Here is a 25,283-nt window from a genome sequence, read left to right as displayed (position 1 = left end):
CTTAAAAACAAACTTGGAGGACAGGAAGTAGGGAAGGATCAAGTATCTGACACTCTTCCATCGAGGCTAAATGTTTTTAATGATGCATGAACATCGTCAGGTATTTTCCTCTGTAAAATTAATCAATTCATGCCAATGCATCAACTCCAGTGCTCCAGCTCTGCTAAGCAACTGAATGACAGGTGTGGATGCATAATCTATCCACTCATTTCCCCCCAAAGCACCTGGTCCAGCTGTCACCGTTCATCACTGTTACACAAGCTCAAAGACACAACTGTGCTCCCATGAAGGTTTATCCAATCAGCCGTCATAGGACATTGCAGCTCTCTCTTTTGCAGACCATTTCTCACCTGTGATTCCAGCAGAAATTTTTGCTTGTTCTTTGATGAATGCTTAACCACTTTCCTTTCAGGCTTAGGACTTGGAACTGAATCAAAAAACTATCAAATCCACTACTGCCCATCTTTGGGAGACAAAGGATGGCGAAGCCAAGGCAGAGCCACCTAGAGGACCCCATGACCCAATAAACCAGGATGCCCAGGAATGGAGCCACCCCAGGGGAGCAGTCTCTCTGTCGTCTGGGATTTTCCACAGCTTCTGCAATGCTCTTGCCCCTTTTCAACAGAGCAATAAATAATCATCCTATAGCTTGTCCCTAAATGCTAGGAGATCCTTGGGTATACCTCGAGAGTTGACAAAGATTAATTTAATTCAAGAGTTAGATGCACTTCATGTAGCCCAATTACTTAATAAAGTATCAAAGTATGATGCCTGTGATTACTGTTACTTTATTAGTTAGAATATGTACTTGAAAATCAGAACTTCCTTGTTTCCAGTCACTCTGGAGAGCAAAAAATTCACAACACATCTATTAAGAAGTACTTGCTGGCAATGACAAATATTCAGTAGAATTTCAGAAAAATACACATTGAGTGGAACTTTGGTATGACCAGACATTTCAAACGTTAAAAGAGTTCAGCCAACTTCAAACCCCAGAAGCTCCTTATCAGCATGAGTTAATGATCTAAAGCTTGCGATTTGGATAAACAACAAGGTCCTACTGTATAACACGGGGAACTATATTCAGTATCCTATGATAAACCATCATGGAAAAGAATATGTATATCTATGCATAACTGAATCCCTGTACAGTTATACTGTACAGTGTGAATTTTGCTGTACAGCAGAAATTAACACAACATTATAAATCAACTATACATCAATAAAACAAATTTAAAAAAATAATAAAGCATGTGATTAAAGGCTGTACAACCTCTCCCTTCCAACAAGCTCTCTACAAAGAAAATATCAATAGCAGAGCATCTGAAATAGCTGAGACTCAACTTTAAAACAGACTGCAGAGAAGACAAAAAAAAAAAAAGGTGGGAGTTCAGAAAGCCTGGATGAGTAGGGAACTTAGATGAATGAGGATGAGTGGGGGGAGGGGGGGAGAAATACATGGAATCAGAGGCAGGATCCAGAGTTGACAAAAGGTTTGAGGTACAGAAATAAGGAACAGAAGGAGCTTGGAGAGTTGACGAGGCAGGGATAGAGATGTGCTTTAAGTTTTTACACATTTCTATAGAGAGTCTACTGTCAAGTTTCATATTCAGCAACATGCAGTAACAGTGAGGCCCCGCTTCAGGGTTAAGCTAAAACTGGGGCACCGGGTGAGGTGACAAAGGACAGCGCCGGCCCGGGGCACTCACCGGCCGTTGTCGCGGCCCACGCCCCACACGCGGATGCTGGCGATGGGCTGCGTGTGGAGCGCACTGTGGTCCATGGGGTCCACCAGGCTCAGCGTGTCGTTCTCCAGGACCAGGTACATGTCCTTCCCCTGGGAGTCAACGAGAAGACAGGTTACCTTCCTCGCAAAACCACACGTCCTCGGGATGTCTGTGGCTACCTGGGGGTGTCGGTTCAACGATCAAAAATTCACCCCTGTAATTTGTTCTCCTAAGAGAGAAATATCCCCTCCTGATTAAAATATTCATAAATCTTTCATCTTCCCCTCACATGCCCAATTTCTCTCTCCTTCTCCAAATCCTCTGACATGTGTCCCTAGCCTGCTTTCTAGTTGGCTCTCATTTTTAATTATTTACACTTTGAATCTTTACTCTAAGAAAAAAGGCTAATGGCGGGTTCCCTGGAGAATCTGGTCTCTTACTAACTCCAAGTCTGTCATCCTCTCATAACCCCTCTGTCCCCATTCCTTCCCCTCTGGCCAGACCCTACCAGGCATCCCCTTGACGCCCTTCCCAGGTCCACAACGGTGTCTGTCTCTTCTCAACTTTTACACCACTTCTTATCTGTGTGATCTGGCTGGTAAATAGCAGGCACAGCTTTGTGACACTTCTCGGTGCTACAATAGCTAACGCTGAAGTGACTTTATCACATCTCAGATATTATGCCACAGGCTTCAGGTTCCTTGGCTCATGAGTGCTCTAACTTGCCTCAGAGCTTGGTTTTATTATCTGTGATTAGCGGATGGGAAAACTGAGGCTCATAGGTTAAGTAAACTGCTCACGGTCTAACACGGAAGCCACGAGGCCTTTAGCTGCGCGTGTGCTGTTGTGATACCAACACGGGGGAGGCTGAGGTTTCTTGCATCACGCTTCAGGTTTTCAGGTTTTGGTCTCCTGTCTCCCCACATCTTGGCTCTTTGAGGGTAGGAATGCTAGGCCATCCGACTTCACTCCCCTTGCAAAACCTCAGGCATAATTTTAAGAAATTATTAAACTGTCCACTGAAGGTCATGGGCAGCCCAGATGCTGTGGCGTGGACGCTAGGGAGGTCTAGCAAGGCAGCACAGTGAGGCTTCCTGGCAGATCTTCAAATCCAAAGCAGGATAGATGCTCCTTGGTCTGGTTTTTGAGAACGATATTGTAGGTCCCCATCAAAGGTTCTCAGAGTGAACACAAGCTCTGCTGCCGACGTGGCAGACATGGGTGTTTCAGTGCCTCTGCTAGTCAATGTCTAAGCCAAGCGTCTACAGATGAGATCCAGGATGAGCTGAAATCATCCCCCCACCCCGCACTGAGCTGGGTGGTGCATTTCTTTTGGGTTGATTCAGCTTAGAAACCACAACTGGTCCACACAATAGGCCATCTTCGTCAATTACCTCTGTTGACAGTCATCGTATTACTGGACAGAACCAGTGACAGCTGCCAGCTGGTCATCTGAAGTGAGAATGGTTGGCTGAGTGTGGACTATCCCTGAATGAAAATGCACCGTGGCTTCTGTTGAGTTCATCAAACACACTCGTGTCTTCCTGTATGTGCCCTTTCCCTTTTCTCATGAACACTCAGCAACTCCTGGTTGACCACTGTAAAGTCTTGCTAATTGGTTTTTGTAACCCAAACGACCAATACTTATGCAGGTGTCATCTAAAGATGGGACACTCATCTGAAAGTCATGACTTTATTTTCAGTCAGCCGTTCAACAAAACTTTAAGGAGTTGTGCTGTGCGTGGTGAGGCATGGCAAATAGTCACAGCTCATAACCCTAAACACTGAGCTGTACTTTATATACTATGAACTAGAAACACTGCTTGAAGAATTTATCGTTTCAGAAGAAGAGGAAAGAACTGAGGAAAATAGGAATGACCTAGCGGGGGCTAACTAGGTGGGAAGGCATAGCAGATTTTCAGGCACTGCTGGCCCATCCAAAGCTTTCTTTCCTGCTGGAATCGTGCCAATTGGAGATTCCTTTAGAATCTTACTTAGCTCTTCTAAATACCTGGTGGTATTCATTAGTCTCTCACACAGCAGTATAGATTACGCCAGTCGTCCTTCTAAATCCTAGCTGAGATCTATGCCTTTGGTAGAACAGCATTTTGAATGAAGGAGAGAGAAGACAGATGAATAACTTGGTGGGAGAAATAGGCCTGGGTATTGGAAAGGTAACACAGTGAAAGGATAATAGAGGCAAATACCAAAAAAGTGTCCTTTTCTTGGCAGGAGAAAATTCTTCCTCTTCTCCCCCCATGCCTGGCATCTAAAAGTCTGGTTGGCGATGCAGCTCAGCCCCATTCTAAAGCAGATGGACTCTACCATGCGGAGCCCTGGGAACCTACCTCCTGCTGTGACAGTGCTGCTAGGACAAAAGGTGACAGGGGCTCCTAACAGCCCAATCAAAAAGCAAACTTTCGCTGCCAATGCTCTTAAGTGGGGACCGATCAAGTAGAGTGGATTCACGCAGACCACTATCTCGTGATGCTCCTCATGTGCTTGTTGTACAGGTCTCAGAGCTTGGGAGGAATATGGCTTTTCCAATTTCACGTGATTTTTATACAAATTTGGTATTTTTACTCATTACTTTCCTTTCTGAAATGATCTCAACTAACATTTCAAACTGGAATTGCTTTGTTCTTCACAGTAAGAAAGAATACACAGGTATCAATTCCAAAACTCATGTACGAGGTGGATTTTCAGATCGCAAATAAAGAAGACTATATTATAAAAGGATGACGTGTCAACTTTTAGAGAAGGGGCAACAACAGTTTTGGGTGTATATGTGGGGGTCGCGTTCCCCTTTGAGAATGTACTTTGAGAGAGGTATGGGTCTTCTTCCCAGAAAACTGCTCTTGTAGACTGGCACATCCAACTATGCATGGAGGTTAGGGGGTTTCTGGGCCCTTAAGTCCATCCATGGATCCTTGGGGACTCAGGATACCAAAGTAGATCCTGTCATTTAGACACCAAGAAACGCCCTCTCCCAGGGCCCCAGTCCTCAACGGGCTCTGGCAGGGCTAATAGGTAAATCACAGGTGCATCATGTCTACATCAGCTGCCTTCACGGGAAAGTGCCCCCGATAAATACCTTCATCAGCCCTCAGTACCAAATCTCTCGGCTCTCAGAGCTCTGGGGTTTCGTGAGGAGCAGTGGAATGCAAGCAAATCTGCCATTAATTATTTTCACCTGTTACTTACCTCTCCCCAGATGCCGACTGTATCACGGATGTCATTTTTGCAGTAAGAAAGCTGCCTGATGCAGTTGTTGACGGCAACACTACTCTTGCCAGGGGCGAGGTCCTCCTCCGCCATTTCCACCCATCCCAGAGAGCGCACAGCAAAACACTAGGAGGAAAGTCAGAGGACGGGAGATTACTCACTGGCCACAGGTCAACGTATCTTAAAATCCTCTACAAGGTGTACTCAATGCGTCTTTAATTACTACAAAATGTTCAATCATCTAATTTAGTAACGAATCCTAGATTGTTGGAAAATTAAATTGTGGCTGTTTTTTGCTATTAAAAAAATGTAGTAGGACTTCCCTGGTGGTGCAGTGGTTAAGAATCCACCTGCCAATGCAGGGGACACGGGTTCGAGCCCTGGTCCGGGAAGATCCCACACGCTGTGGAGCAACTAAGCCCGTGTGCCACAACTACTGAAGCCCGTGTGCCTAGAGCCCGTGCTCCGCAACAAGAGAAGCCACCGCAATGAGAAGCCCGTGCACCGCAACGAAGAGTAGCCCCTGCTCGCCACAACTAGAGAAAGCCTGTGCACAGCAACAAAGACCCAATGCAGCCAAAAATAAATAAATAAATAAATTTAATTTTAAAAAAATGTAGTAATAACTATCTTCTTGCCTAACTTTCTGTGTGTGTGTGTGTGTGTTCTTGTGAGTGTGTGTGTTCAGGGTTTTTTTCTTAGAACAGCTTACTAGAAGTACAGTTACAGGGCTAATGGGCATAACATTTCTAAGCACCTTTATCTAGTATAAGGCAGGTTTTTGTTTTGTTTTTAGAGTACGAAATGTGACCCCTGTGAAATTTGTTACTTGTTAAGCACCTGGGAGAAAGAATTAGCTACATGTTTGTCACTTGTTTCTAATAACAATGAGGCAAAATGTATTCTCTAATAACCAGAAATGAAAAAAAAAGAGGAGGAGGGAAAATGTGCTTTCATGATAATAGGTCTCAGCGTTTGTTACTAGCACCAAATCCTGAAAGCCTACAGAATGGACAGACTTGTGAGATACCTTAGAGCACAAATTCCATTTATTCTTTTATCATTTAGAGATATTTGATTTGAGATCACACTCCTTGTCTTCCTTTTAAAAGTTCAGGTATTCAATTTTAAGAAATACAGAAAGTATCTTATCCATATTGTAACAAGCAAAAAATCCAAAAATTTATAAAGAAAGAAGTTCCTGGGACATACGAGGGCGATCTGGCTAGAGCATCTGCCTAGCTGTTAATCACCAGGTTTACCAGGTGGCTGGAACTGCGGTTTCTCACCACGACCTGTGACCCGGGTCTCCTGAGCTGCACATCAATTGAAGGGACCACCTTTGAAGGACAGGAGGGCAGATAAGGTGCCACACTTCTGTAGAGCCAACAGGCTGTTTCTCAAAGAGTGTCTTCTGAAGTTCCCCAAAGTGAACTTCATAATAAAATGAAGAAATGCAGCAAACCGTCCCAAAGTGACCACATTCACTCTAGTTCAACCGTCTCTGTTTCAGACCCCACACCCAGACTTGGTGCCTCCTTCCTGAATTGCTAATCACACTTTCTCAGGGGAAAAGAAAAACACGAAAAGACCAAAGACAACCCAGTTACGCTAACAGAAGGTGGATCCTCACGTCCTAAAGGGGAAGGACTGAGGTACCTGGGCCACCAGCTGGAGCAGAACAGCTCCTGCTCGCTGACGGTGCACAGGATGCCTTCTACAAATACACCAAAAAGAGAAGGTCATCCCTACAACAACGGCAAAAGCTACTCAGGACCCAGTGTCCTGGGGAAAGGTTCTGGGAGATGTCCTCACATTTCATGTGCTCATGTGTTTCTGCTGGAGAGAAACTGCCCAAGGGGAAGAGGATGCCACAGGTGCAAGGGCAGCCCCTTACCCAGGACTTCACGGGGCTATGCCCAGGAACTTCCCTCCCTTGTTGGTTCCCAACATAGTCCCTCGTGAGTAAACTCACAATGCCACAACCCAGCCCTCCCCCGCCATTTTCATCTTGTTACGTACCACCTTGTAATGGAAAAACTCAGCTTTTCCACCTTTACCAAATGTGTGGAGGTTTTCCTCCACACCAACAAGCGATTCTCAGACACCAGTAGGGTGTCCGAGAATTCTACTCAATTCTGACACCATCTACCTGGATAGAGCGTCAGATCCTGCAGGTTAAGGGCTCAGTTCTACAAGACTGTCCCCCCAACAACTGCCCGCCCCACCTCCTGCCTCCGCCAACTTCAGATGCCAATCCCAAGTCCAGGGTGTCACCGGTACTTCTGGCCGACCAGCTATAGATCGAGGTTTGGACGACCCCCTTCTTGAGTTCAGTTAATTTGCTAGAGTGGCTCACAGAACTCAGAGAAACATTTTGTATACTAGATCACTAGTTTATTATAAAAGAATATAACTCAGGAACAGCCAGAGGAAAGAGATGCACAGGGCAAGGCATGGGGGAAGGGCCCGGAGCTCCCATGCCCTCCCCAGGTGCCACTCTCCCCAAGTTCCACGTGCTCACTGGCCTGGAAACTCTCTGAACCCTGCCCTCTGGGTTTTGTGAAGGCTTCATTATATACGTGCGACTGATAAGTCACTGGCCACTGGTGGCTGAACTCAATCTCCAGGCCCTCTCCCTTCCCTGGAGGTGGGCATGGAACTGGAAGTTCCAACCCTCTAATAAAATGGTGGGCTCCACTGGCAACTAGCCCCCATCCTTAGGTGAGTTCTAGAAGTCACCTCATAGGTATTTATTCATTTAATCCTCTCCTCAACCCTGTGAGGTCAATACTAAGTTACTGTACCCATTTTATAGAAAGGTAAGTGAGTGAAGCACAAGGCTGATAAGTGGTGGACCCAGGATTCAAGTTAGGCAGTGTGACTTCTAGGCCCTCACTCTTAACCACTCTGCCATATGCCTGAGAGCTTGTTGGAGGGACAGTATCCGATGGGGCTGGGTCCACAAAGAGGCACAAGAACACAGTCAGTGATGTCAATACTGTTTGAGTGTACCTGGCCCAAGAGCAGGGACAGCCTAAATTACAATCTTAGCTCTGACTTACAGGTACTGTGATCTTGGCCATGTAACTTACAAAGTCCCAATTTTTTTCTTATTTGCAAAAATGGGAATAACAATGATAGTTAACTCAGAGGGTTCTCACAAAGAGAAAACAACATAATGCAGGCAGAAAACCTAGCACATAGAAAACACTCCATGAGCATTGCTGAGTGAAAGAGCAAATGAATATAGTGTCACATGCATCTTAAAAGGAGTCATCAAAGGAGGAAAATGAAAGGAGATGTGTAATTAGCGTGACCCTATGCTCCAACTGTCTGCAGGATGGTTCTGATTTATGTTTGTTTTTCTGGAAAAATTCTTAAGAGCAGCTCCTTTTACTCTTAAAAGTGTCCTAATTTGCATAATCAATTATTATAATTACTCTAGTCAAAATTCCAGTGATGACTTTGGTAAAGTTGCAGGATACAAAATTAATGCACAGAAATCTCTTGCGTTCCTATACGCTAATGATGAAAAATCTGAAAGAGAAATTAAGGAAACACTCCCATTTACCATTGCAACAAAAAGAATAAAATACCTAGGAATAAACCTACATAAGGAGGTAAAAGACCTGTATGCAGAAAACTGTAAGATACTGATGAAAGAAATTAAAGATGATACAAACAGATGGAGAGATAAACCATGTTCTTGGATTGGAAGAATCAATATTGTGAAAATGACTATACTACCCAAAGCAATCTACAGATTCAATGCAATCCCTATTAAATTACCAATGGCGGGGCTTCCCTGGTGGCGCAGTGGTTGAGAATCTGCCTGCCAATGCAGGGGACACGGGTTCGAGCCCTGGTCTGGGAAGATCCCACATGCCGCGGAGCAACTAGGCCCGTGAGCCACAACTACTGAGCCTGCGCGTCTGGAGCCTGTGCTCCGCAAAAAGAGAGGCCACGATAGTGAGAGGCCCACGCACTGCGATGAAGAGTGGCCCCCGCTCGCCACAACTAGAGAAAGCCCTCGCACAGAAACGAAGACCCAACACAGCCAAAAATAAATACATAAATAAATAAAAAATAAAAATAAAGGAATTCCTTAAAAAAAAAATTACCAATGGCATTTTTTACAGAACTAGAACAAAAAATCTTAAAATTTGTACAGAGACACAAAAGACCCCAAATAGCCAAAGCAGTCTTGAGGGAAAAAAAACGGAGCTGGAGGATTCAGGCTCCCTGACTTCAGACTCTACTACAAAGCTACAGTAATCAAGACTATGGTACTGGCACAAAAACAGAAATATAGATCAATGGAACAGGATAGAAAGCCCAAAGATAAACCCACGCACCTATGGTCAACTAATCTATGACAAAGGAGGCAAGGATATACAATGGAGAAAAGACAGTCTCTTCAATAAGTGGTGCTGGGAAAACTGGACAGCTACATGTAAAAGAATGAAATTAGAATACTCCCTAACACCATACACAAAAATAAACTCAAAATGGATTAGAGACCTAAATGTAAGACCGGACACTATAAAACTCTTAGAGGAAAACATAGGAAGAACACTCTTTGATATAAATCACAGCAAGATCTTTTTTGATCCTCCTCCTAGAGTAATGGAAATAAAAACAAAAACAAATGGAACCTAAAGAAACTTAAAAACTTTTGCAAAGCAAAGGAAACTACAAACAAGACGAAAAGACAACCCTTAGAATGGGAGAAAAAATTTGCAAATGAATCAACAGACAAAGGATTAACCTCCAAAATATATAAACAGCTCAAGCAGCTCAATATCAAAAAAACAAACAACCCAATCCAAAAATGGGCAGAAGACCTAAATAGACATTTCTCCAAAGAAGACGTACAGATGGCCAAGAAGCAAATGAAAAGCTGCTCAACATCACCAATTATTAGAGAAATGCAAATCAAAACTACAATGAGGTAGCACCTCACACTGGTTAGAATGGGCATCATCAGAAAATCTACAAACAACAAATGCTAGAGAGGGTGTGGAGAAAAGGGAACCTTCTTGCACTGTTGGTGGGAATGTAAACTGATACAGCCACTATGGAGAACAGTATGGAGGTTCCTTAAAAAACTAAAAATAGAATTACCATATGACCCAGCAATCCCACTACTGGGCATATATCCAGAGAAAACCATAATTTAAAAAGACACATGCACCCCAATGTTCATTGCAGCACTATTTACAATAGCCAGGTCATGGAAGCAACCTAAATGCCCATCAACAGACGAATGGATAAAGAAGATGTGGTACATATATACAATGGAATATTACTCAGCCATAAAAAGGAACGAAATTGAGTCATTTGTTGAGATGTGGATGGATCTAGAGACTGTCATACAGAGTGAAATAAGTCAGAAAGAGAAAAACAAATATCGTATATTAACGCATATATGTGGAACCTAGAAAAATGGTACAGATGAACCAGTCTGCAGGACAGAAATTGAGACACAGATGTAGAGAACAAACATATGGACACCCAGTGGGGAAAGTGGTGTGTGTGTGTGTGTGTGTGTGTGTGTGTGTGATGAATTGGGAGATTGGGATTGACATGTATACACTGATGTGTATAATAAAATGGATAACTAATAAGAACCTGATCTATAAAAAAAAATAAATAAAATAAAATTCAAAAAAAAAAATTCCAGTGAATTCAGCCTCTGGCATAGAAACCGAGGCTTGGATGGGATACTGAGATATGCCCAGGTGGAAATGGGGTTCAAGATCAACAGCAGCTGCTGTCAGTACAGCATCCTGGTGACCCTGGTGGGGGTGAACCCTAATACACCAGCATTACTGTGGGATGGTCCTATGCCCTAAAACTAGAAGCCAGGAGCACATTTCCCCACTTTCTCTAATAGCCTACTCGAGAGTCCTACAGCCTGTGAAGACTCAAAGAATTTATTAACAATAAGGAAGGTGAAAAAGAATACCGGCTGCATAAAAAGAAACGAAACTGAGTTATTTGTAGTGAGGTGGATGGACCTAGAGACCGTCATACAGAGTGAAGTAAGTCAGAAAGAGAAAGACAAATACCGTATGCTGACACATATATATGGAATCTAAAAAAAAAAAAAAAAAGGTTATGAAGAACCTAGGGGCAGGACAGGAATAAAGACGCAGATGTAGAGAATGGACTTGAGGACACGGGGAGGGGGAAGGGTAAGCTGGGACGAAGTGAGAGAGTGGCATGGACATATATACACTACCAAATGTAAAACGGATGCTAGTGGGAAGCAGCCGCGTAGCACAGGGAGATCAGCTCGGTGCTTTGTGACCACCTAGAGGGGTGGGGGGATAGGGAGGGTGGGAGGGAGACGCTAGAGGGAGGGGTTATGGGGATATATGTATATGTGTAGCTGATTCACTTTTTTATACAGCATAAACTAACACACCATTGTAAAGCAATTATACTCCAATAAAGATGTTTTTAAAAAATTAGAAAATAAAAAATAGAATGTGAAAAAAAAAAAGAATACTGGCTGCTTTTTTGTCCTTGAGTCCAAGAATACATGGATTTCAAAAAACAAGAGCCCTCACAATATGATTAATTTTCCGTATGTAATTTAGTATCTGATCTGAGAAGCTTCACCACTGGTCCCTACGGACAAAGGAAGGGGAAACGGGTTTATGGAGGGGAAACTCCACTAAGCAACGAGCTCCGTTTCCTTTCAAAGAACCAAGCGGCAAAGAGCAACCTGAGCTATTTGGTGCTGCCCTCGTGTGGCTAGGAAGGTTTATAACCACCACCTCTTTTCCTTAAACTCGGGAAATTAGAATCAGCTCTGTGAATAAACACTCATTTCAGAGAACAGGAGGAGCTCAAAATATTCAATCAAAATATGTAATCAAATGTTTAATCAATCTGATTTTTCAAATACTTTTTTCTTTTTTTTTTTAAGTTACCTGTTGGTCATTTTATTTATTTTTTTAACATCTTTATTGGAGTATAATTGCTTTACAATGTTGTGTTAGTTTCTGCTGTATAACAAAGTGAATCAGCTATATGTATACATATATCCCCATATCTCCCTCCCACCCTCCCTATCCCACTTTTTCCAAATTTTGCAAAAAATATCAACATTTGTACTTATATTAATGCTCATTCTTCAATAGCTCTTTACCAAAAGGGCAAAAATGAGTAATGGATGGTTCAGGGTATGGACTGTGTCATCAGATGGATCTAGATTCAAGTCATGACTTTGCTACCTACCAGCTGGTGACTTTGGGGAAGTCCCTTAGGTCTCTAAGGCTTCGTTTTTTCATCTGTAAAATGGGAATAATAATAGTACCTATACTTTATAGTATTGTTGTTGGACTAAGTGAGATAATGCAGGTAAAATATTTAGCATAGTGCCTGGCATATAATAAGAACTCAACAAACATTTATTATGCGATTGATAAATTTTAACTTTTTCTCTATATGTGGATTTTAAAGATTTCTCTAGTTTAACAGATCTCAGCCAAAGCTAAAACACCCAGAGGGCTTTGTTAAAACACAGAAAACTGGACACCATCCCCATCGTTTCTGATTCAGCGGTCCCCAAACCTGCATTTCTAACAGCCTCCCAGGTGACACTGAAGTTGCAGGTCTGAGGACCACACTTTGAGAACCACTGCCGTCCACAGACGGCCCCTTCCTTACTCAAAGTCATGCTGTTCCTACGACTGGTCCTGAAAGGCGAATCTGGCAAGTTAGTTAACCTCTCTGTGCCTCAGTTTCCTCGTCTGTAAAACGTGGATACTAAAAATCCCTGTCTCACAACAACCTATCTATGCTGCGAGGATGAACAGGGCAGGGTTTGCCGCTGTGCCTGTGGCTGCTGTTAGTTATTACGAGCATTTAGGGAACCAGGGTCATGGCTGAACTGGGAGGGACCCAGCTCTTGGCTTGGGGCTTCCTTCTCTCCCACCGGTTTTCTCTCCCCCGCGCTGGAACCAACTGTCATATCCTGGTTGGAAACACACATCCTGTTTCAACTTGTTTCTTTGAGTCCTCTATTAATAGAGACTGATGCCTGGGGAGAACCTCTTCCTAAGACATGCGTCGAGGGGTAGAACTCAGTGCCAAGCCTTGGTTTCCAGGGCCAGACGGTCCCGGGTCCGCATTCCTCTATTCCCATCAGTGGGCGCTCAGCCTCCACGAACCTAAGTTTACTCAGTTGCAAAATGACAATAACCGTAAGCTCAGAGCACTTCCGGGAGAGCCAAAAAGCAAAGGAGGACGGTCAGGGCTGGGGCACTGCAGGCCCTCAGCGAATGTTCCCTCTCTTCTCTCTCTGGCTGCAGGAGACCCTCTCATGGCCGCCTGTGTTCTCCCACAGGCCTTCCACTTCTCCTTGTCCGAGCTTCAACGAGGACAAGCAAGATGAGAGCCTGCTGGCAGAAAACTGGCGACCTCGTTCCTGGACCACGAGGTGGGGCAGGGGATGGAGGAGGGGAGAGATGAGGGAACTGGAGCTATTGGAGCTACAGTCGGACACAAACCTTGCCTCCTCCCAGGCGAGCCGGCCTCCGTGCACGGCACCAAAGAAGATGCTGCTCAATGAGCGCAGTCTGTGAAGCAGCGCATTTGAAGCCCAGAACACCGTCAGTGCTCTACATAACTACGGGGGGATGATGACGAAAAATAAACGATACCAGAATTGACAGCGACACTAAATTATGGGTATGAAAAAACTAAGAAAATTTAAGAGAAAAGCTAAATTTGGTCTAGCACTACAAATGTAATCCTAAAGAACACTCATTTATAGGAACTGCTTACCATTTAAGCCTAATTACCCTGCAGCACAATAACAACTGTGCCTTCAAGTCAACAAACATTTATTGAGTGCCTATTAGCTCCTGGAGACATAGATTAATGAGTGTGACGCGGAGTAGACACAGTGGGAATCCACGACACGGCAACGAGAAATAAGGGGACACAGAGGCCCACGTGCGCGTTGGTTGCTCATGGAGGGAGGAGCCTTTTAACTCACAGAGGGAGTTATGGACAGCTTCTGGAAGGAGGTGGTACTGAGCTGAGCCTTGTAGGATGGATGGGTTCATTCGTTTCACAGCGATTTACTGACACCTGCTATATGCCAGGTACTGGAGGCACATCCATGAACCAAAGAGGCCAAACACTCTGCTCTGAGCAGTGCTGCAGAAAACTGGAAGGGCGTATTTGTTTGGCTGTGACACCAGAGGTCACACAGCTCTGTGGACATGAACCACGAAGAGTAAGGTGCAGTGGTGTGGGGGGAGGGGCTGTGAGCGCCGTGGTTTAGGGCCCAGGTTTCAGGTCACTGACTTGGGATCCAATCCCAGGCTGGCCACTATTAGTTAGCAGTGAGATCTGAGCCCAGTTACTTAATCTTGGTAAGCCTCAGTTTCCTCATCTGTTGCAGTGAGGACAGTGGTATGGACCTCCTGGGGGTACTGGCATGACTAACGGGAAGGCTTATGCTAAGAACAGGGCCTGGCCCATAGGGAATGCTCAAGGAAAGGTGACTACTGCTTTCCCAAGGTCTTTGATCCCTGTCAAAAGTGTCAGGATTGAGGAACACCACCAACAGTCAGCCAGTCAATCCTGTTTCGTTTTTCCAAGTAATGATCCAACCTCACTACGGCTATACCTTGGGTGCCTGGGGGTGGGGAGAGGCCCGGGGCCTGGGGAGGAGCAGGGGGTGGAACCCTCAGGCCCACCTAAGAGTCCTCGGACCTCGGAGAGCCACGGATGGGGCTTCAGCAAGTTCTAAACCTCCTGCAAATATATCCAAAAGTTATGTGTGTGTTTGCATATTGTGGAAAGAGGGTCCAAAGCTTTCCAAAGGCTCTGGGAATATAAAATACTTCAAAAGAATCCCAAGGAGTTTGGATACCAGAGTACTCACTTATCAAGACATGAATTAAGGTAACGTGTATTGAGGGTAGAAAAAAGCTGACTAGCTGGCATCAGAGTTCTTTTTTGAGAAGTGGATGGGGAAAATGGTTAAATGGCTCTACATAAGAGAGGATCAGGAATTTAGGGGAGACAGATTAAATGAAAGGGAAAAGGCAGGTAGGGGGGACAAGAAAGGGCTGCACAGCCTCTGGGAAAGCACAACCTTGGAAATGGCAGGCACTGCCATTAAAGAGAAAGATGAGGGAAGTCCAACAGCCAGTTTTGAAAACCAGTGACTGTTTTTGATGCAATGTAAGCCCCCTGGATATTACCCTTGATGCTCCAGCAAAAGTCTGCTGCAGAGATGGCTGACGTCAGGAATTAAGAGAAGGGTGTACTCCTCCCCTGGGGAGATGCTTGGCGGAGGAAAATTAGTGGCGGAGGCCTCAGAGTGGAGAACAGGGAGTCAACACAAGAGAAATATAAGCCCAGGGAACAGGCAGAACTGTGCAGGGGAACCCATGGACTTCGCAGGACACGAGACTGGGATTCAAGCCCATTTCACCTGGATTCTAAGAGCGTATCGATCCTGCTGCTGCCTGAGCTATGCAAAGCTGCTCTGCGGAGACTCTTTATCTGTGCTCTTGGGGTCAGGTGGAAAAAAAATAAACATATTCTCACTGTATGTGACTATGAGGAAGGATCTTTTGAATAATCATACAGCCCACGTAGAAACTGTGAGAGAATCCTTTTTTATTTCATACTGGTGGCCACAACAACATACCCATTTAGGGTACATTCATCATATTTGATAGCCTACATCCTGGGATGCCTCCCTAAGAATTCAGAATAGCCCTCTGCCCTTTTCCTTCCCAGTTACTGCATCAGAGACAGCACGAACCTGATTTCTGCCCACCGGCCAATCGCTGGACCATCCAGATTTTGCCAAGAAATAAGGCAGCCAGAAAACAAAGGGCTGTGACCTCAAATAACTTTTAGAGTCTGTTCTAAAAATGCTTAGGCTTTTCAAGGTTCAAAATATCTTCCCTGGACATGGCTTCCGTAACAGGGAGGTCTTTAGCAAATCAGAGTTTGTGGTCATGATACATAGGAATGTAGACCATTGTCATTACGGACACAGTTTGAAATAAAATTAGGCTTCATCTGCTACTGCTTTTCTTTGAAACACAGAAATGCTTTCTAAATCCAGCATCTCAATGGGCTCGGCCAGAGAGGTGCCTGGGGACTCTGGAGTGGAGCATGACCCAGTTCTCCATCTGGCTGAAGCAAAGAATCAGCCTGATTAATTATTCAGCACGGCAATGACCTCGGCAGCCAGGGAGGACCCAGAGAGCATTTCTACACTGATCCCAATGAGTACTTCAGCTGTTCCTTCTGTTTCTCCCCAGACTGTCTGCAACATGGTGAGCATTCGGGCAGAAAACAAGACACCTGGCCCTTTGGGGCACTGGGCCCGCAAGTGCCATTTACTTAACTCTCCCTCTTTCCTATTTTTCAGAATAAGATCACCCACTGGAAAAATACATCCTATGCGAACATTCTATGCTGACAGCTTCTGCTACAAAGAGGACAGTCATCGTAATAACTAACATGCATGTGGTACTTACAGCGTGCCAGGCACGAAGGCCTGATCCATAACTGAAATATCGTCTACAATGCCCACCCCCCTGCCTGCCTGTTCCCCCGGCTCCTGGTGGTCAGTTCATGGAGGGGGGTTCCCAGCGGGGGTCACCGCCGCCTCTAGTAAATAACAGGCTCTGTTCCTAGTAAACACTGTGGAAACCTACAAGGTCAGAGGGCAGGAATACCAACCAGATTCCCTATATTCAGGAAATGCTCAGAGCATGCGCCATGACAGGGACTCAAAGCTAAATTATCTAATGGAAGAAGGGGAAGATGCACCGCAGTTCAGAAGCAGTGCCCGTAGTCATCTCTCATGCACAACGTGGAGCCGTGCAGGTTTCTGAGATTTAAGGCTTCGGTGACTTTAAATCCTTAGATGAAAATGGAAGGATTCTTTCAAAGCCCTGTGCCTTGATTTCTCCCTCTCTGTGCCATTCCCCAAGTCAGCTCCTGCCTGCGATGACTATTCCGCCACTGCTCCTTCTGCTTTATAAAAACGCTTGCTGACTCACCACTCTACCACATCGAGAAGAGCAATCATTCTGAGATTTACCGGAACCGAGGTTTGAACCACTGATGTGCTGAAGGGCATGCACAAGGGCAGTCACACTGGGAGGACCGAGATCTGATTCTGCATGACTTTAAATATTTAACAGTCTCTGGGGTGTCTTTGCTTCCTCACGCCTCCTCACCGCATGATCTCTTTGGTAGATGAGCTAGTCCAACTGGGCAGAGCTGTAGCCTGGGCTCCTCCTCTCCCCTCAGGTTGGGGGGGCTGGATTCACGCTGGGGAGTGGGACGGTGCCAATGCACTGGATTTTGACTTTTAACTTAAAACACACGTTTGAGCAGCACTGACATCATGACGCCAACAGGTCTTGCTTTTAATTTAAGACATAAGACATGCATTTTTGCACAGCAGCGAAATCATGACATCCATATGGCTTAAGCATATTTCTAAGTGTTTATTATTATAAAAACAATATTCTCACTGCAGCACTATTTACAATAGCCAGGACACGGAAGCAACCTAAGTGTCCATCGACAGATGAATGGATAAAGAAGATGTGGCACATTTATACAATGGAATATTACTCGGCCATAAAGAGAAACGAAACTGAGTTATTTGTAATGAGGTGGATGGACCTGGAGACTGTCATACAGAGTGAAGTAAGTCAGAAAGAGAAAAACAAATACCATATGCTAATGCATATATATGGAATCTAAAAAAAAAAAAAAAGGTTCTCATGAACCTAGGGGCAGGACAGGAATAAAGACGCAGACATAGAGAATGGACTTGAGGACACTGGGGTGGGGGAGGGTAAGCTGGGACAAAGTGAGAGAGTGGCATGGACATATATACACTATCACATGTAAAATAGATAGCTAGTGGGAAGCAGCCGCATAGCACAGGGAGATCAGCTTGGTGCTCTGTGACCACCTAGAGGGGTGGGATAGGGAGGGTGGGAGGGAGACGCAAGAGAGAGCAGATACGGGGATATATGTATATGTATAGCTGATTCACTTTGTTATACAGCAGAAACTAACGCACCATTGTAAAGCAATTATACTCCAATAAAGATGTTAAAAACAAAATTCTCAGTAGTGCTTAGGTGAGGGGATTTCAGAACGAGAAGGAGGAGGGAGGGAGTTTGCATTTATTGTGTTCCTATGATAGAGGCTCTTTATTAATTACCTAATTCAATTTAGTTTAATTCTCACAATGAAGTGAATCAGGTATTCTACCCATTTTTGAGAAGAGGAAACTGACTCCTAAAGGAACCCTGGCAAGTTTAAGTCTTCATAAAACTTTTTGGGAAATCTGACTTTGCGGCACTGCGGTCGTCACACTTGATGCTAACGCTTGTGAATGTGGTGGTGAGAAGGGGGTTGAGGTGGGCGAGAACGAGGTGGCGGACAACAGTGTCACATGCAGCATTTATTACAAGTGTCTGTGCACACATTACACAACGAGTGGGAAAAATCCACTTCTCCTTTACTACTCACCCAGAATGCTTCACTTCTGACCCTTCTAGTCACCAAATGTGAGGGGGGTTTTCCCCACTGCAAGCAAGTCTCTGCAACACCAGCTGGGTGTGCTACAATTTAACTCAATCCTGACACCATCTACCTGGATAGTCAGATCCCATAGGTTAAGGGCTCAGACCCACAAGGCCGCTTGCCCCACACACCCCCTCAGACACCAACTGCAAGTCCAGGTTGTCACCTGTGCTTCTGGCTGACCAATCGGCTACAAAGTGGAGGCTCCCATGACCCCCTCCTCGGGTTTGATTCATTTGCTGGAGTGGCTCACAGAACTCAGGGGAAGTTTACTTACTAGCCCACCAGTTTATTATAAAAGGGTATAACTCAGGAACATCCAGATGGAAGAGGACAAGGTGTGTGAGAAGGGCGTGCAGCCTCCAAGCTTTCTCCGATCATGCCACTCTCCCAGCACCTTCACGTGTTCCCCAACTCAGAAGCTCTCTGAGGCCTGTACTTTAGGGGGTTTTCACAGAGGCTTCACATGATGAAGGCATGATCGATCATTAACTCCATTTCCATCCCCTCTCTGGAGAATGGGGGTGGGACTGAAAATTCCAAGCTTCTAATCATGGCTTGGTCTTTCTGGTGACCAGCCCCAACCCAGGAGCCTACCTAGAGTCACCTCATTAGAACAAAAGACACTGCTATCATCCAGGAAATTCCAAAGGATTTAGGAGCTCTGGGTCAGGAACCAGGGGCAGATACATATATGTGTGTGTGTGTGTGTGTGTGTGTGTGTGTGTGTGTGTGTGTATGCCACTTTCTTTTACATATTTAATCAACTCATGGCAACATATGAGATAGATGTTATTACTATTCCTATTTTACAGATGAGGAAACTGAGGCACAGAGTGGTGGTTATGGACTGAATTGTGTCCTCTCAGAATTCATATACTGAAGCTCTAACCCCCAATGTGGCTATATCTGGACATAGGGCCTTTAAAAAGGTAATTAAGATTAAATGAGGTCATAAGATGGGCTTAATCCAGTAGGACTAGTGTCCTTATAAAAAGAGGAAGAGACACCAGGAATGTGAGCACACAGGGTAAAGACTACATGGGGACACAGTGAGAAGGTGACCGTCTGCAAGCCAAGGAGAGAGGCTTTGGGAGAAACCAAACCTGCCAGCACCTTGACGTTGGACTTCTAGCCTCCAGAACTGTGAGGAAATCAATTTCTGTTGTTGTAAGCCACCCAATCTGTGTGGTATTTTGTTATGGGAGCCCGAGTAGATTAATACAGTGGTGTATACAAACCTAAGGTAACCAGCTAGCATATGGTGGAGCTGGCATTCAAACCCAAGTTCATGTACTGACAAATCCCTGTCAACACGCCATGCTGCCTCCTAGGAGCCGTAACACGGCTGGTTTTCCTAAAGGGGGGCTGGGGGGCAGGCATACCTCACTCTACACCCAGGGACCTCAGAGAGGACCTATAACCCCTCCCTCAACCTGACACACCGTGCACATGTGCACATGCCCTCTCCCAGAATCTTAAGTTCTCAACAGCTAGAGCAGGCTGAGACCAGAGGTCAGGAGTCCTGGTCCCACTCTAAAGAGGCCCCGGAGAATTCAAGGGCGGGAAGAGGCTGAGGAGAAGGAAATTCCCCACTGAGCAGGGAATGAGTACTTCAACCCTCGTACCCCTCCCAGGTCTAGCTTTATTGCTCCAGGCTGGCCCTGAGACTTCTCAGAGGTCTAAGAGAGCCCCTACCACAAGGCACTAACTAGCCCTGAAGTGGCGGTCTGGGTGCTCTTGTGCACACTTCCACCCGGGGGCACCATCACCCTTCTCCCTCCCAACCCCTTACTCCTGGCAACAGATCCCTGGAGGTAAGGAGTCTCCATGGGGGCAAAGGCAATCAAACGTAATCAACTGCCTGACGCCTGTGCTCTCATCCCTCTAGGCCATTGCTCAGCTGCTCACACTGTGCTCTGGGAAGGCCTAGGGTGGTTAGACTCTGGGACAACCTGTGGGAGGGGCTAAGGCGCAGCCAGGGTGGCGCTGAGGCCTCCGGGGCGCCTAGGCTTTCTTCAGTGAAAGAAAGGCCAGCGTCCCGTGGCAACGTCCACAGTGACGGTCGCTAATCGGTCACCGAGCAGGGTGAACTGTCAGCACATTATAAGGAATTTATAGACGTTTAAAAGCGAACACCAGAATGTCAATTTATTAATTTACAGAGGGAAATGGGAGTCTCACTGGATGCTCAGGCTGGCCAACAAGAGGATTCATCCTCTGGAGGAAATCCACTCCAGTTTCAACCACCAGCCCTCCGCGGGCTGAAGAGCGGAGAGGCAAGCAGAGGGAGCTTGCTTCCGCGTCTTGATGGCCAGGATGCTCGGAGCATCATCGCTAGTGCAAGACACAGGCCTCCAGCTTGCGATTTAGTACACACACAGTTGATTGTATTAGTCATTTCCTGCCCAGGAACCAGGCCGGCATTATGAGGCCTATTTTTATCAATGGAAAAGTTGAGTGGAGGTGGGTTCAACCAAGAGACTTAGCCCAGTATTTCCATAATGTCACAGAACAAATGAGACCTATGTGCATATTTAAACATAAACCTGCAGATAGATCGCATCCGACATCTTCACATACGATCGTCATCGTCTTTCTAGCCGTGCCATTTAGCCAGTGCTTACTCTGTGCTGAGCATTTTGTATACACAATTAAGAGTCTGGACTTGGCGGGGAAAGCAAGGCGGCACTGACATTTATGGATCACCTTCTCAACGCTTCATGCCTTACAGCACGTAGCACAACATGTTCTCACAACCCTACAAAGCAGGAGCTCCTTATTATACATGTGAGAAACTGAGTCTGGAGAGTTGAGCTGAACCGCCCAAGGTCACACAATAAAGAAGCAGCAGCTGGAATTTGATCCGAGGTTTAGTACTCAAGGTGGATTACTGTCTTGATTTTATAGAAGAGGAAACCAGCTCAGTGAAGTTCAGCAAAGTGACACAGTTGTGGACCGGCTTGATCCAAGGCCTCATCTTGCTCTCACCATTCTTTGCTCTACATTAGCTGTTCTATAAACAGGAGCACTCAATCCAAAGGAGGCTCCTTGAGAACAGGCCTGTTCTGTGGACCTCTGAATGCCTGCCACCCAAAAGAGGGTCTGGCACACGCTACATGCTCCATAAATATTTGTCGGACTTCCCTGGTGGCGCAGTGGTTAAGAATCCGCCTGCCAATGCAGAGGACATGGGTTCGAGTCCTGGTCCGGGAAGATGCCACGTGCCACGGAGCAACTAAGCCCGTGCGCCACAACTACTGAGCCTGCGTTCTAGAGCCTGCGAGCCACAACTACTGAGCCCACGTGCCACAACTACTGAAGCCTGCGCACCTAGAGCCCGTGCTCCACAACAAGAGAAGCCACCGCAATGAGAAGCCCACGCACCGCAACGAAGAGCAGCCCCTGGTCGCCCACCGCAACTAGAGAAAAGCCTGCGTGCAGCAACAAAGACCCAACGCAACCAAAAATAAATAAATAAATAAAACAATTAATTAAAAAGAATATATTTGTCAAATGAAGACACTTGAGCTGGAGGCAGACTGAGGTACGGTGGCAAGAGTGGACCGGATCTGACTGGGAGTCCTCAACCTGGCTGGGCCCTAGGCTAGTTAATTGACCTAAGTTTCTGCATCCTTGGAGGGATAACGCCACAGACGCCGGTGAGAACTCAAGGGGGTGTACCAAGCACTGGTAGAGAGCCTGGCATAGCCACTTTTACCATAGCAAATGCATACAGCCTGGATTCTGAAGCCAGAGCACCCAGGTTTGAATCCCAGATGCCCACTTAATTCCTGAGTGATGCAGCTTTCTAATCTGTAAGATGGAGACAATGATAGTACTTATGTCCTAAGGAACACTGGGAGAAATAAATAGTACGGTGCATCTAATGTGCTTAGAACGGTACACAGTAAGTGTTCAGTGTGTTAGCTATTATTATGATTAGCTCTAAATTATCAACAAATCTCATCTCGGGTATGCCTAGTGATATAAAAGTCATATAAAAATATCCACGTAGCCAGTAATGCGAGCTAGAGTCAGGTATCACGTGCCTCCAAGTGCCTCCACTGTGAAACCGGAGGGCCAGTCCTTCTGGAGGCTAATCCCTGCCTGGGGCCCAATCCATCCTTATCGGCTTATCAGGAGCCCCATCTTCACTAGCTGGTGGGGCCTTGACACGGCCCTGCAGACCGGAGCCCACATTTAAGGGTCCTGGGACACAAGCACTGAGGAACAACCTGAGCCCTTGCTGTGTTTGCAGCCCTTCTCTCTGCACTTCCAGTTCGTTCCTGATCCACACTCTGGGCACCTGGCTGGACCAAGAGTCCTGTCCTAGAGCTGAGTCCCCTGGCAGTGCTTTGTGCTTAGGTGCCAGTGGGATCTAGACACCTCACTGTCATGCTGTCCCTCCGTCCCAACCCTGACTCTGAGCTAAAGACCACTGAGATGGTACAAGGACCGGCTCATTAGATGGGTCCCTCTGGACATGGAGCAAGCCTGCCAAGCCTCTGGAGAGTACAATCTGGACCATTCCTACACTCAACCAAGCAACACTGACAAGTGTAGAACTCAATACTTTGTTCAACTGTTCAAAAATTCAAAAGCTTCCACAGAAGATTTCTTACATGATAGGAAACGGTGGCTCTCTTACGAAGGGAGGGAGGGTAGGGGCAGGAGGGGCACTTCTTAAACCTGATGCCTGACATGTCCAACTAAGGCACCTATCAAATCCCACCGGCCAAACGCCCAATCACAGCCCCTCCCGGACAGCCCGACCCGCTGCAGCCCAAGGCCTGGGAGAACTCAGAGTCACCACGCAGCATCGCTGAGAATCAGAATCTGACAGTGACCACAGAAACTTCTCCTGGTGGGACAGCGAACGTGTTACACAAAAGGGAACGAAGTTCTTCAGCTGGAGACACCTGAATGCCAACAAAAGCTGAGTCTGTGGCAGTAAACATCCGCTCACGGCCCACTCTCTCACAGTTTTAGTAAGAGCCCATGGCCGTCCAGGCCCAGCAGCGAGGCTGGCTGGAGCCGCTTCTGTTCCTGCAGAGAAGCAGCAGACGTCTTCACTCCTGGGAAACCATCGTTCCGCCCTGGAAGTGTGAGTGGTGTTTTAGTTTTCCCGTACAGGAGTCTTGGAAAAGATCGAGAGGCAAGTTGTATGGTCCACATGGCTGATTTACACTACAGATTTATATTATTTCTGTTGAGAAATGTTATTTGCAGAGAAAGCACCGAGTAAAACCATAATGAATACTCAAGTTCTGCACATAAAGTTGGCCATTTTATCTCGCTGGGGCAAGCAAGATGGCCATGTGAGCTCTAGAGGGGATGCTGATCCAAAGGAAGGGGCAGAGAGAGCCTGAGGTCCGGAGACAGACTGTACCCTCTGCGTTGGGGGCTGGGGACCTGGAGACCTGGGCATAGTCGGGGCCGGGACACCGGGGAGACTGGGAGGTTACAGATCCAATCTCAGCTAGTAACAAGTCTACTTGCAACACGGAACATGCAAAACTCAAATAAACAGAGTACCATTCTTAATAACACTTAGCCAAACGCTGCTGTTTCTGAGGCGATTCAGAACTAATTTGATCCTCTTCTAAAATGGGCCCAATAGATGACCCCACTAAGAATGATGTCACATGGGTCTTGAATAAATCCTTCCTCTAAATAGCTCAACTGCAAATACAGTTGATGCTCATTATTTGCGGATTCCATATTTGGACATTCACCTACTCTCCGAAATTTATCTGCAACCTCCACATCAATATTTGTGGCACGTTTGTGGTCACTCATGGACATGCAAACACTGGCAAAAAATCTGGGTTGCATGATGTGCATGTTCCCAGCTGAGGTTGAACAAGTCTTCCTGTTTCGGCCCTCATACTGCAAACAAGAGCCCTTTCCGTGGTCTATTTAGCACCTTTTTGTGTATGTGTGTGTGCTTTTTCTTGGTGATTTCGCTGTTTAAAACGGCCTCCAAGTGTAGCACTGAAGTGCTGTCTAGTGTTCTGGCGGGAGAAGGCTGTGATGTGCTTTCTGGAAAAAAATCCATGTCTTCGATAAGCTTCCTTCAGGCGTGAGTCAGTGCTGCTGACCGTGGGCTCAAGGCTAATGAATCAACAATATATATTAAATAAGGTGTCTTTCAACAGAAACACACATAAAATAAGGTTATGTATTGACAGGTTGACGAAAATGTGACCAGAGGCTCGCAGGAACCTAACTCTGTACCTTCCCGAGGAATACTGTATTTCAGTGTTTGCTAATTCAGTGTTGGCAGTGCCTTTACAGAGCTTTATAGACCCACTACAATAGTGAGAATCAACCATACCTGCCCTTCTTCCTAGAGCAAGGCCGGGGGGCGTGGGGTGGTGGAGGGGGACTTGATCACTCTAGCTTTCTGGATTTGGGTATAGTCAGTGTAGGTGGGACTAGGAACCACGGAGCCCTGGGTTCTCGTCGCTGGCCTCCAGGCGGATCCCTCCTCCCCCAGGCTGCCCCTTATCTCCCTGGTTCCCTCCCTCACATCTTACTCATGTCACCTTCTCAGGAGGCCTTCCCGGACTACTTAAAACTGCAACCCCTTCCAGCACTGTCTAGCTCTTTTCCCTACTTTAGTTTTCTCCATATTTTCACCTAGTGTATTTTCACCTAATGTATGTATATTCCACTTCTGTTTTGCTGTTTCTCTCCCCACACTGGGACACAAATTAC

The 25,283-nt window shown here is 46.0% G+C and overlaps 1 protein-coding gene across 18 annotated transcripts in view; it reads right to left on the bottom strand.

Annotated features, from left to right (window-relative positions):
• The window catches only part of APBB2 (amyloid beta precursor protein binding family B member 2), a 363,766-nt gene that overhangs the window by 66,891 nt on the left and 271,592 nt on the right, over positions 1-25,283 (bottom strand). For all 18 annotated transcript variants that reach the window (XM_036852187.1, XM_036852200.1, XM_036852201.1 and 15 more), the window contains 2 exons: positions 4,932-5,078; positions 1,710-1,837 (listed from right to left, as the gene is read on the bottom strand). In XM_036852187.1, the coding sequence (XP_036708082.1) occupies positions 1,710-1,837; positions 4,932-5,078 (275 nt within the window). The remainder of the gene's footprint in view (positions 1-1,709; positions 1,838-4,931; positions 5,079-25,283) is intronic.

The sequence above is a fragment of the Balaenoptera musculus genome, chromosome 5 (assembly GCF_009873245.2).
Source record: "Balaenoptera musculus isolate JJ_BM4_2016_0621 chromosome 5, mBalMus1.pri.v3, whole genome shotgun sequence".
In the NCBI taxonomy this organism is placed as follows: domain Eukaryota; kingdom Metazoa; phylum Chordata; class Mammalia; order Artiodactyla; family Balaenopteridae; genus Balaenoptera; species Balaenoptera musculus.
Note: the sequence above shows the minus strand (reverse complement) of the source record. Positions and strands in the feature narration are given on the sequence as shown.